The sequence below is a fragment of the Mesoplodon densirostris genome, chromosome 2 (assembly GCF_025265405.1).
Source record: "Mesoplodon densirostris isolate mMesDen1 chromosome 2, mMesDen1 primary haplotype, whole genome shotgun sequence".
Lineage (NCBI taxonomy): Eukaryota > Metazoa > Chordata > Mammalia > Artiodactyla > Ziphiidae > Mesoplodon > Mesoplodon densirostris.
Genome location: NC_082662.1, coordinates 58703809 through 58717088, shown reverse-complemented (window position 1 = coordinate 58717088; position 13280 = coordinate 58703809). Strand labels below are relative to the sequence as shown.

The window sequence follows — 13280 nt, the reverse complement described above, 5'->3', positions numbered from 1 at the left end:
AGGAAAATTTCTTCCTTCCCAAAAAGGAAGCTAAAAAATGATTCCTCCTCTAATCTCGCATGGTGCTTCATTTGTACCTTCTGGGTTATTTCCTCATGTTACAACTCATATGGCCATGGTCTATCCCCACCCCTAATCTATGACCCACTGATGGTGGGCTCCAGTTCTGACCCCTTTCATGTGACCTCTGCAGGACCTACCAACTTCCCTCACGTAAAGTAGGAACTCCTTAAATACTGGTAAACTGTCGATTGACTAAACCATTGATGTGAAAATGATTTGAGAGGCCAAATACCATATGAATGTTTTATCTGGTTTCCTTTTCCTCTATAGTCTTGGTTTTACATACTCCACACTTTGCACGTATTTTGCTCCTCTGACCACTTTTCTCCTCCTCTTTAAGCGGCAAACTCCTTCACATGTTCTAGGACTGCACTCCGGCATCACCTCAGAGGATCCTTCCCTCCTGTGACTTGTCACTGGGCTACCTATACTTTCCTATGCCCCACCCTAGTGCTGCTCTTACTGCATTACAATTCCCATTCTCTTGTCTGTCTCAACTAGGCTGTGAGAAATTTAAACAAAGATTGAATTTCATTCATCTTTGTAACCTTATAATTGACAAAGTATTTGGTACGATATAGGTAGTCAGTAGCTGTTGATTAGATTGATAATACATTTTTTTAACTACTTTTATTTTAACTATCTTCCTGAGTTCCAAAGAAGACTTCTGTGAAAAGAGACATAGAACCAAGAGACCCTCCATATTGGAAATCTCTGCTTTCTTAATAGCACAGCGACACATAGCACCTGATCCTCCCAATGACTTCTTAAAAATTACACAATTTACATAAACTCCTTTGTCCCAGGAGTTATTTTGAAAATATAACTTTTATTTAGAGTTGTTAATTCGGGTGAGCATCTGTGTGTGTAAGCTTTGGAAAGGCAAGGAGTACGTTTATAAACGTTCATCACTTTTTCTCAAGAGCTGGTGCAAAGAAGAAGCTCGATACATTTTAAATGAATGAATGACATCTGGAGGCTGCATTATTGCTTGTGGGGCATGAGAGGACCAATTAGAAAACTGTGATGAGTGCCAGAAGAAAATGGCACTGGTTGCCCATTACGAGTCCAAAGGTCCCTAACTTACAGAAGAATCATAAGTTCTACGCCTGGGTTGTAAAGATGGTTATGTTAACAGGGAGGATAATATGGCCACAGCAGTTAATACTTGCCAGCCCTGAATAACACAGTGGAAAAAGAGCAGGACTACGAATAAGAAGACAGGAATTCTAATCCTGGTTCTGGCACCTTCTAACCATATAGCCCTGGGCAACTCACTGAACTTCTCAGTTTCTTCCTCACCTGGGGAGAACAGGCAGCAACTAACATTTTCTGCTAATTTACAAAGTGCCAGCTCCTGTGTGAGAGGTTTTACATATATTTCCTCCCTTATTCTGAGGAAATTTGGCTAGGTTCTGTCCAGCTCTGAATGCTCAAGATTTTTATTATTCTCAGCAATTTAAATGCCATGCCAAAGGACACAAGGCAATGAAAGCCTGAAACCACCCCCCCAGTGGTTATTAATTCTTTCTCAAAGATTTCATACATGTTCATTTAATTATACCTCGGAAGAATGTGAATACAGTGATGTTACGTGATCTCCCGGTAGCCAACAGTGATGTATGTGATGTTAGTGACAGAGTTGGATAATGGGGACAGCTCTTTGCTCCCAGCTCAATTCTCTGGTTATCAGTCTGCTGAATGTAGGTACTCTCATTCACATGTGATTTCTCCATCAGTCTGTTTAAAGTCAGTAAATGATTTAGGGAATGCTTATCCGAATGAACAACTCTAAATGAAAGCCATAGTTTCAAAATTCCTGGGACAAAGGATATATAGGTTTTAATCTGAAGCCAAGAAATACAAGCCCAATCAAGCATCTCTCAATAGAACATTTCAAGGAAGTGCAAGGAAATCACCTCAATAGGAACTTTGAGATTTTCACCCTTTGGGTGGTAAAGCTCAGACAGACAATGAACTGATTTTATGCTGAGCAAAGAGCCAAAAGATAAAGGGAATCTTGACTTATGAGAATTATAGTTCTATGTGGGAGTTCCTTTTCATATAAAAACAACACATTATCCAAATGTCTCATGAAAACCATTCCAAGGACATAATTATTGCTTAAATGTTACATTCAAGGCAAGGAGTAGCACTTTGGAACCCAAGTCAAATATTCCAGAAAATGACTTCTGAGTTCCATGAACCTTACAGTTTCAATTGTTGAGAAAAGTGAATATCTGGGTTGGGGTGGGAGGGGGAATGCTCTTAGCATGGTGGATCCATTCCTGACAGATAATATTGTCTTCAGTTGTCTTTATTTGTTTGAGGGTATTGACTATCTAAGAATAGAATAGAGTGCATTAAATGGACCCTCAGTTTTCCAAACTGCCCCTGCCAGGCTGCTCCATCATTCACTTCTCAGCCAGAGCTAGACCAAGGCAATCTCAACTCCCTTTGGTGAAGCTCTAGTGGTGGACATGTTGGTTTTAAGGAAGTACTTGAACTCAGTAGGAGGATCGACTCTGTACAAATATGGGTATGGATTTGGGAATGATCATTAGATGCAACTATTCTACTGCTGGTCTATTATGTTTGCCGAGTGTGGTTTGGACCAGAGATGACACAAACAGCCATGATTTGGAGGGTGGTCCTCAGCCAGAGTGTGAGAATTGGCTCTGGGTGAGCTCTCTATATGGCAACTATGGTCTTAAGGCACTCTGAATATGGCAACTATGGAGGTTTATGTGGCTCAAAACCCCCAAGGCTATGGAAAAATCTGATCTCGAGAAAGTAACTTCAGCTGACAGCCTATAATAAGCAGGGTTAGGCTTAATTCCCCAATGCTTTAACAGAGGAAGGACCTCCGAGCCCATGACAACAAACCAGTAACTGAAAACACCCCGACACATCACCACTGGCACCCCTTCTCCATGGAGCTGTGCAGTGTAGTGGCCTTGAGCCCTGCTATGTTAAAGAAGCCTTTGGAATGTATCCTTATTAATCTCTTCCTCCTCAATTCCTACCTCTATCATCTTGGTCCAGGGTTTTACTCTTCATATTTTAATTCCTGAAATGCTCTCCTAGCTCATGTCTCTGCTTCAGGCTTTCTGACCTTCAGCTATTCCATAAGTTCTTCCTAAATGACTCTGTTCCAAAGCCTTCAGAGATTTCGTCCCATAACCCAGAAGACTGAATAGGTATAGTAAATGGAAAGATGTGAGATAGTAGAACATACATATATTGTTCTCTACCCTTGCTTCCTGACACAGAGGTCCTAAAATTCCCTGTAGTTTCCTAAGTAATAAGAGCACTAGCAGCATCTTTTGTTCTAATGAGGTGACTCTGGGTGGGGTCCTGGATTTCTCCTGGATGGGGGCTGGTCCCCAGAAACAACAAGCCATGATTAGAAGCTTAGAATTTTCAGCCCTACCCCTCATCCTCCAGAAAAGAGAGAGGGGTTAGGAATGGAGTTAATAATTGATCATGCCTATGTGAAGAAGCCTCCAGCAAATCCTAATAATACAGGGTTCAGAGAGCTTCTAGGCTGGCAAACACATCCACACCAGGAGGGTGATGGACCCCAACTCCAAGGGGAAGAAACTCCTGCACTCAGGACCCTCTCAGACACTGCCCTCTTCATCTGGCTGTTCACCTGTATCCTTTATCATATCCTTTAATGAACTGGTAAACATGAGTAAATGTTTCCTTGGGTTCTGTGGGCTGCTCGAACAAATTAATGAAATTAATTAAGGGGGGTGTCGTTGGAATCTTATAGCTGGTGGGTCACAATCAAAGATGATAACTTGAGCTTACAACTGGTGTCTGAAGTGGGGAGGGAGGCAGTGGGCAATCTTGTGGGACTGAGCCCTTAACCTGTGGGATCTGATGCTATGTCAGATAGCATCAGGATTGAGTTAAACTGTGGGACATCCAGCTGGTGTCGGACATTTTCTTGCTGTTGTGAGGGGGAAAACCTCCACGTATTTGGTGACCAGAAGTGTCAGAAGTGAAGTGTTTTGTGTGACTAGTAAAGAAGACTCACTGGGAAGACAAACCCGGGAGGGAAGAACTAGGTTTTTCCCTACAGAGGAAGGAAAAAAACTGAGTTTTCCTACAAAAGAGCACTGCAGGAGAATCAGGATACTATGTTTCAACACTGGCTCTGCTCATCCCCTCAGAAGTGAGCTGGTTTTGCACTAGTCATTTAATCTCCCTGAGCTTTGTTTCCTTGTCCATAGTGTGGTGGCAACATGTGGGTCATAAACATCATTTACGGTGATGATAACTGTGATAATGGATGTGAAAACTCCAAAGTATTACACTCTTTCTGGATTCAGCAAGAGAACCGTAACTATCACTTATAATAACTCACATTTATTGAGCACCTACTACTATGTGCTAGATGCTATTATAAATGCTTTACAAATATTAACTCATTTCATCCTCAGAGCAACCCTATTTTATAGATTGGGAAACTGAGCTCTGGAGAGGTGAAGTAACTTGCCCAAGTTACATAATTTTCAATTGGTAGAACTGACTTATGAAGCCAATAAATAAAGCACCAGAGGCCATATCCTATAAAGAAAAAAAGATGGAAAAATGGAAAGGATCACTTCCGAAAAAATAATTTTCGAAACATTTGGTGGTCTTTCTCTAACAATTAGTAATTCAGAGATTTATATGCATGACGAATACTTATGGAGCACACACTATGTGTCAGGCATTCTGCTAATTCTTAGAAAGTCAAGGAAAAGTAAATGTAAATTTCAAGTGTCCTTACGGGGACACACAGTCTAGTGGTCGTGGCAGAGATCCATACATGATTTGCAGAGTGCTCTGGGGCCACTGGTGGGGGGGTGCTCAACCAGGCTTGGTAGGGTCAGGGGAAGCATCCTGGTGAGGTACCACAAATGAGTGTTGTAAAAGACAAGCAGGATTCAGTGAGGCAATCACTGGCAGGTGGAGAGAGACACTTTAGGAAGTGAGAACAGTAAGTCCATAATTAGGATGGAGAATAGAACATGCAGGGAACAGCCAGGCCGCAACTGTTAGAATGTGATTCCATGTGGCCAGAGACCTGGTCTGATTGTACACCTCTGTAGTCCCTGGCACTTCCCATCAGAATGTAAACCCTGAAAGTGCAGAGAATTGTCTGTTTCGGTCACTATTATATCACCAGTGCCTGGTACAAGGTGGTGCTCAATACATATTTGTTAAGTACACACATATATGTGTGGATGAATAGTACACTAAATAAATACTTGTTGAGTGAATTATTTAACAATAAACAGGAAGCACCACTACAAATGAGGCTGGGCAAGCCTCTAGCTTTCCTGTATACTGCATCCAATATAAACCCAATCAATAATCAATCAAAGTACCTTGAGCTGGATCATGTGGTGCCTTGGGGCCAAGCACACGCATTTAAACTTTATCGTAATGATTAGAGTGGACCACTGAAGTGCCTCAAGCTGGAGAGTGACATGGCCAAACAACAAGTGAGAAAGAGGACTCTGGTGGCAGTTTGGAGAACAGTTTAGAGGAGGAGAGACCAACAATGGGAAAACTCCACGGGGCTATGCAGGACTCTCTCACAGGAAGCTCCGGGAAAAGGGATAGAACAGTGAACGGAAAAGTTAGCTTTCAAAGCAGGGTTTACTCTTGCTTTTAACAACTCCACGCAATAAAAATTTGGATAAAAGCATAGTAGAGGGTCAATGAATAATTTCACAAAGACTGGAGAGACAGGGTGTCCTATAATGAACACTAGCTGAGAAAAATCAGGAGATTTAGGATTTGGCCCTGGTGCATCTCTGGCCTATGGTGTGGTTGTTAGCAACTTGCTGGATTTCTGAGGGCCTGATTTCTCCTTCTGTAAAACAGAGAGACTGAGTCATTTCTCAAAGTTCTCCTCTGGCCCTACCATCCCAGGATCATTGATTCCATGACCTTCTGATCCCTGTGATGAGTTTTAAATTGCTGGATAGTGAACTGCATAGCACTTAGACCCACAGATTGAAATGATTTCAGAGGAGAAATTACTGCAGTATTATTAAGTTCAAACCTCTTGTTTAACAGATGAGGAGACCAAGGTTCAGCCCTGTTAGTTGAAATGGCCAAGCTTATGTAGCTCATTAAGGGCAGAAGAGAAGATAATCCCACTCTTATCATCAAATTACATGAATCTGTTTATATATTATCAAAAAGTAGGCAACCTGGGGCTTCCCTGGTGGTTCAGTGGTTGAGAGTCTGCCTGCCGATGCAGGGGACATGGGTTCATGCTCTGGTTCGGGAGGATCCCACATGCCGCGGAGCAGCTGTGCCCGTGAGCCATGGCCGCTGAGCCTGCACGTCCGGAGCCTGTGCTCCGCAATGGGAGAGGCCACACAGTGAGAGGCCCGCATACCGAAAAAAAAAAAAAAAAGGCAACCTGGACCTGAACTTTTGGTACGTGTAATTTTAAGTTTGAATTCTCTGAACTCATTAATAGTTTATTCCAAAAGAACTTTAATAGAATTTATGGCCTTTACTGATGAGTATTCACACTTTCAAGTAGTAAATACAAAGGTAAAAAAAAAAAAAACCCATCTCATTTTTTCATCTGTTGAACTCCTGTCTACTAAGTGTTAAAGGCACAAAGATAATAAGATCTGGACTAATTTCTAACATCTTACCAGTTCTAAAATACTGTGGTGATCCATCCTACTTTAAATTTTATCATGTATCCTAACTTAGCTAGGAGGGCAAATTTCCATGCATGAGTGTTGGGTTGTGGGTTTTTTTTAGTGCTGTTCAGGGTTTCGCCTTTATGGAAAGGATTTATAACTCCACAAAAAGTGCATGCTTACTTGTTGGATGTTCCATGGAGGTTTGTCAGTACGGTGAAGTTGTTTCTCACACTTCGCAAGCTGGCAAGGACCTATAAGTAAAATGTTTCCACTGTTAGGAATGGTTAGGAACAAAAGGAAAGGAATGGGCAGGTTTAGAGGCTACACTTAGAAACTACACCCAGAGACAGAGTGAGAACGAGCCAGGCCAGCATGATACATACCTGGGCAAAAGGCGTTACAATCAAGTCATCGCCATGTCTGGTGAAAAGAGAGAAAAGAAACATTTTTTAAATGCATTTGAATTATAACTGTGTCATATAAGGTGTAATATGAAACTTCATCAGTGTTAGCAACACAAATGTTATACAAATTCTTCCACCTGGATATAAGGCAGGACTGATTTAGGTGCAGATGGGGATTTCAGGAACTCGAAAGAAAAAAAACCACCAGGTTCATGGCTCCTGGATTTACAGTGGCTATACATAAAAACACTTGCAAGTAAGCATATATCTTCAGCGTATTTTCCCGTTAAATAGCAGACCCAGAGTACTGTAATTCAGAGCAATTTGTGGACTTTTGTTGCCAGAGCCAGGAAATTCAAAAGGAGGGCTGCTCACAGGCACACATAGAGTTGGAAAAAATGGCGTAACAGTCTGGATAAAGGTTAACTTTGGATTTCCTGGCTTTTGTTGATTTGAACCACAGCCTTAATGCCATTTAAACACAGATTTCTGTCTGGGAATCCCATTACTTTTTGTTTTTAAGACAACTTTTTTCTTAAAGTACCGAAGGAAAAGCTTTTAAGGGAGTATAGTGTAGGGACTGAACCTACTATTATATCATTGTCTCTCACTTTGTTCCAAAGATCTGATTAAGCTGAACCTAGTGTTACATAAATCTGTACTTAGGAAGAGTCAAAAGTGTGTTTTCAGAAGTGCACTCTCTCTCTGACACATGCTTTGAAACCTCTTCTTAAATCCACATTCAGCAACGTCTCCATTAAAACCATTAGAAGACAGGCTGGACTGAGCTGCAGATGCACAATCAGGCCAATTCGCTATCACAGTATAAATCATAACAGTCACACAGAAGGTGGTGGACAATGAGTTTCCTTCACTGTCTGATCATCTTCTCTGTCTTCACGATCACCACACATATATGGCACCTTATCCGCTAACTACGGGAGTGCAACCAATGGTTATTAAACACCTGTCCAGTACCAGGCATTAAGTGAGGCCTAGGGATCCAGGGTTGGATAACACCTACATCCTTGGGGGCCTCTTCTCTAGCATGGGCTTTTACTTTGGGGTATTATTTAATACAATATTTTCCTTTCTACCTTGGTCTTTAGCTAGAAGTCCCCCTTCAATTTCATTAAACTTCCTGTGCATCTGATTTGTACAGTGACTTCGTGACTATAAAAAGAACACTGACAAGAGTAAGCATTCTTTGAGTGATTACCATCTGTCAGCCCCTGCATGAAATCTCATTTAATTCTTGTAACAAGAACTGGGGCAACGACTCTTATTCCAATTTTATAGATAATATCAACACTCAGAGCAAGTAAGCAACTGCTTAACTAGCACACAGCTAATAAATGAAAGAACTAAGACTGATTCCAAAAATCTATGCTTTTAAACATTATGTTTCCTGTTTTATGACGACCCTGCATAGTTGATTGAATTATACAGAATTCATGATCCCCACAAATTAAAACAGAGGAGACAGTAAAATGTCCAAAACACTGCAGTAGATATTATAAATACAGAATGAGAAATACAAACAATTGATACTTAATGAGGTGCAAAGGAGATGTGATAATTACAGATTAGACATAGTAGAAAAGGCTTGATTGGATGAGTGGTATTCGAGATGAACCTTGAAGGGCAGGCTTTAAAAGGCACAGATGATAGGTGCTACTAATGAGAACAATGCAAGAACCGAGGCATTGAAATGGGAAAGTCCTGAACATGGAGATGCTTGGTGGCTGTTTAGAGCTGAGCAGTGACAGACATTTGTAGGGGATAAGACTCAAAGGTCCCCCCACACCCACGTTATGGACATTGTGGACAACGGTGGTGGAGCTGGTGCTCAACTCAGTAAAAGAAATGAGCCAGGGGCTTCCCTGGTGGCACAGTGGTTGACGGTCCGCCTGCCGATGCAGGGGACGCGGGTTCATGCCTCGGTCTGGGAGGATCTCACATGCCACAGAGCGGCTGGGCCCGTGAGCCATGGCCGCTGAGCCTGCAAGTCCGGAGCCTGTGCTCCACAGCAGGAGAGGCCACAGCAGTGGGAGGCCTGCGTACCGCAAAAAAAAAAAAAAGAAAGAAATGAGCCAGTGAAGGTTTTTAGTGAGATAGGGCAAACAGAAAAGTGCTTTAGAAAGTATTGGGTTGGCCAAAAAGTTCGTCTGTTTTTTTGTTTTTTGTTGGCTGCGTTGAGTCTTCGTTGTTACATGGGTTTTCTCTAGTTGCAGCGAGCGGGGGGCTACTCTTGGCTGCGGTGCGCGGGCTTCTCATTGTGTGACTTCTCTTGTTGTGGAGCACGGGCTCCAGGCACGCGGGCTTCAGTAGTTGTGGCTCTCGGGCTCAGTAGTTGTGGCTCTCGGGCTCAGTAGTTGTGGCTCTCGGGCTCTAGAGTGCAGGCTCAGCAGTTGTGGCTCACAGGCTTAGTTGCTCCCCGGCACATGGGATCTTACCGGACCAGGGATGGAACCCATGTCTCCTGTATTGGCAGGTGGATTCTTAGCCACTGAGCCACCAGGGAAGTCCCAGTTTTTTCCATAACATCTTATGGAAAAATCTGAACAAACTTTTGGGCCAACCCAATAAAATGTTATGGATACAAGAGATGGATGGAAGAGAGGACAGAGCCAGGAAGATGGGTTAAGGGGGTATCGCCATCATTCTGATGAGAAGACATTGGTGAGGCAGAGGAAGAAACAGGAAAAGGCAACTGGAAGAGACCCTGAACGTCTTGCCAAGGACTTGGCATTGAATTGGATATGGGGTCTTAAAGAAATACTATTTTCAGTTTTAAAAATGGGTATCTGGGAAAATAGTGAAGTCGTGAGTAGAAGTTAAAAAGTGAGGAAGAGTTGGAGGAGACGTGTCACTTTCTCACATGTTGAGTTTTAAGATATTCGTTGATATCCTGGTGGAAACAGCAAGTGGGAAGACTGAAATATGGGGGTTAGAGCTAGAGATTTAGGAGGTGCCTACAACAGTGGGGCCCCTTAAAGCAATGGCAGGGAGTGGCTTCCTGGAGTGGAGTGTATATAGAGAGAGAGTCAAAGGAAGAACCTCAGGGCTCTTGTTAAGACCGGAGCAGTTGTGATAAATGCAGGGTGGTGAGCTATTACAAGAACTGCCCCTTCCCATGCTATTTTTTGGAGATGGGTGAAATATCTTTCTATTTGTTCAGACTTCTGCTGTGAAGTTCACATTGATCAGAAGACATCAGGGTGAGTTGGGTATAAAGTGACAGTGTTAGACTTAAGTAGGTCATCTATGGCTCCTGGATTTCTGGAGTCTACATGTCCAACAAGTTAGATGATACAAGCAAATCTCATACATATGAGGTACCTAAAGCTGATGTATTGTTGCATGAGTGGGGAGTTACTAAAACTGTACAAACTAATGATTACACAGAGGTTAAAAGAAAAAATACATTAAGAGAGGGCTCAGTGTCAAAATGACTATTATTATGAAAGTTTTGAATTTTAGGAGAGCAGAATACTCAGAGGCAAGAGACGAATTTTCAGATCCCCAGCACTGGGTCCCTTAAAGAATTTGAGCTGTAAAAGCTAATGCTGTATATCAGACAGTAGCTGCTAGAGAAACGATCAGATAATTCATAGGTAACTCATAGCAAGTTGAAGAAACAAAGAAAAAAACTTCTATTTGAGTTATAGCCAGATTATTTATAAAACGGTCTAAATTTTTAAAATCATAATTTTGTACATTAATAATAAAATGCATGAATGTAACAAAACACTTGATTGGTTATGAAAACAGATGTACTTCTTAGTTGTCCAAACCACTAGAGCGGACAAGACCTCTCAGGAACGAGGCCAGATATTCAGAACCGTGGCACGAGCACCATCTAGTGACAAAACTAGCGCATTACAATTTTGTAGGATAATTGGAGATCAGAACTCTGTGGGTCTTAGAATTGAGTGTAGGTCTGCTCTCAACAATGAATGCTTTTCTAGGAAGCAAAAATGCTGCTTCCTACTGCTACGCTCTGCGTTTTATTAATATTAACTTCCTCTGTTTCATGACTACACGTACTTTTCTTGTAATACTAATTTTCGTCTGCTTTAGAGAGAGACATATGCTATTGTAGTTAAGAGCACAGCTTTTGGAGCCAGACAGCATTGGTTTGTTTCTCAGTTGCACTATTACTAACTATGAGACATTAGGCAACCTCTCTATGCCTCACTTTCTTCATCTGTAAAATGGGGTGTTGTGAGAATTAAGTAAGTTATTATATATGTACAACTCTTACAACAGTGCTAGGCACATAAAGGCACTTTCGTTAGTTATAGTTATTCGTATTAGTAGTAGGTATCATTATTTCATTATAGTAGGTATCATGTCTATCTTCCCAGCTGGTGAGAACTTCTTTAGGGTAGTCATTTCTGCCCCCATTACAATCAAGAGAACTAATATTTATATTGTACTTTACAGTTTACAAAGCATTTTCATGTCCCTTATTTCATGTGGTAAGAGTATGTGCTTGACCCTGGGGAATGGTGTAATCACCTATCTTGTTGGTCAAGCCTGAAACCTTCTTTTCCCTCATCCCACAGTCAACCACCAACATCTGCTGAAATATTTATGAATCGCCCACTGGATCTGTTCTAATGTAGATCCCCATCCTTTAAGATGCAGATTACCAAAGCAGCTTCCCATTTGGCTCTTGGACACATCTTTAGGCTTGTCCACCCTTCAAACTGTTATTTAGACTGTAATCAGAGTTATCTTTCAAAAACATTCATCTGATTATGTATTTTCCTGTTTTAAAGCCTTTCGTAGCCCCCCACTGCTTGTCTGCAGCATAAATGCCAACTCCTCACATAGGCCTTCGTGATGAGGGAACTGCTTACTTCTCTGGCTTCATCTCTCACCACTTCCTCATCCTTTCACGTTCTCTGCCTGAGCCATATTGAGCTGTGGTTCCCCCAATGTTCTTGACAACAAGAGAGTTAGTGAGCACATAGCCCTTCCTCCTGCACACTTTTCTGCCTGGCTAACTCCTTTAGCTTAGCTGTAACCTCTCGAAGCAGGCTGCTCGCCTTGCCTGGCCAGATCTCTCAAAGTCCAGTGCATCCCTTTCCACGGACATTGCCCTTTTCCGAAGGCATTACAACTGCCTATTGACTTACTAATCTTTTAGCTCCCCTGAAGACAAAGAAAATGTCTCATTTGTTTGCAAAGTGCCTAAAGGTAAGTAAATTTTTGTTAAAAGGAAGGATGTATATAATCTTCATAACAGCTGGAAAGGCAGGCAGAGCGGAGATTCGTATCATTATTTTTATTTTTCATCATTATTTAGAGTTTGTTTATGTACTGGATAACCATATGGTTTAATCATCTAGACTCCCTGGATTTAAGCCATGATTCCCCATTTACTGGGCAGGTTACTTAACCTCTCTGTACTTCAGTGTCCTCATCTTTAAGACAAGAAAATTACAGCACCAACTACCTTGAGGTTATAGGGATTAAATAAATTAAAATATGTAAAGGACTTTAAATAGTATATAGGAAATGCTTAGTAAACGTGCGCTTTTATTTACAGGTAATTTAGACACTACGAGAAATACTCAATGTCTTAAAGCTGTGGTGCTAGTAAGTATGATGGCTGTAACTCAAGTCTGAGACACCACATTGTACTTTTTTGGTAGTCCATCAATAAACAGGTCTTAACTTTAAGTGCGCTCTTATTTCTGCTTTTCCTTTTGGTTCTCAGATCTCATTTTTCTTGACCACTCTCTCTAGAGACTACTTACTTCTCATACAAATGGTGGCTTTAAAAAGTTCCTTGTCTGTGTAAGACTACAAATGGGATGACCAAATGAAGGAAACATGGATCTTGCTTCCTTGTGGCTTTATTGGTGGATAATTAAAACTTGTTCCTGTCCAGGGTGGTTCCCGCCACAGTTTGGGGCAATCTAACTGGCCTCACCAGTTTCCGGTACTTTATGTTCCTACTGGGAAATCTGTACCTTGGTATACAAAGACATTACGTTAAAGATGACTACAGCACAGGAACGAAACAGAAACCAATGAATTATTGCCACATCTAGGAAAGCATGTGAAATTTCCTTTTGGGATCCAATGGCGATCTTGTTTTCTTTGCTAGAAAGCATTACTTCAGTCT

The 13280-nt window shown here is 41.6% G+C and overlaps 1 protein-coding gene across 1 annotated transcript in view; it reads right to left on the bottom strand.

The window, feature by feature from the left end:
- PDE4B (phosphodiesterase 4B) overlaps positions 1–13280 on the bottom strand; it is a 636321-nt gene that overhangs the window by 113386 nt on the left and 509655 nt on the right. The window contains exons 5-6 of the mRNA XM_060089922.1: positions 7118–7154; positions 6915–6985 (exon numbers count right to left, since the gene is read on the bottom strand). Coding sequence (XP_059945905.1) covers positions 6915–6985; positions 7118–7154 — 108 coding nt within the window. The remainder of the gene's footprint in view (positions 1–6914; positions 6986–7117; positions 7155–13280) is intronic.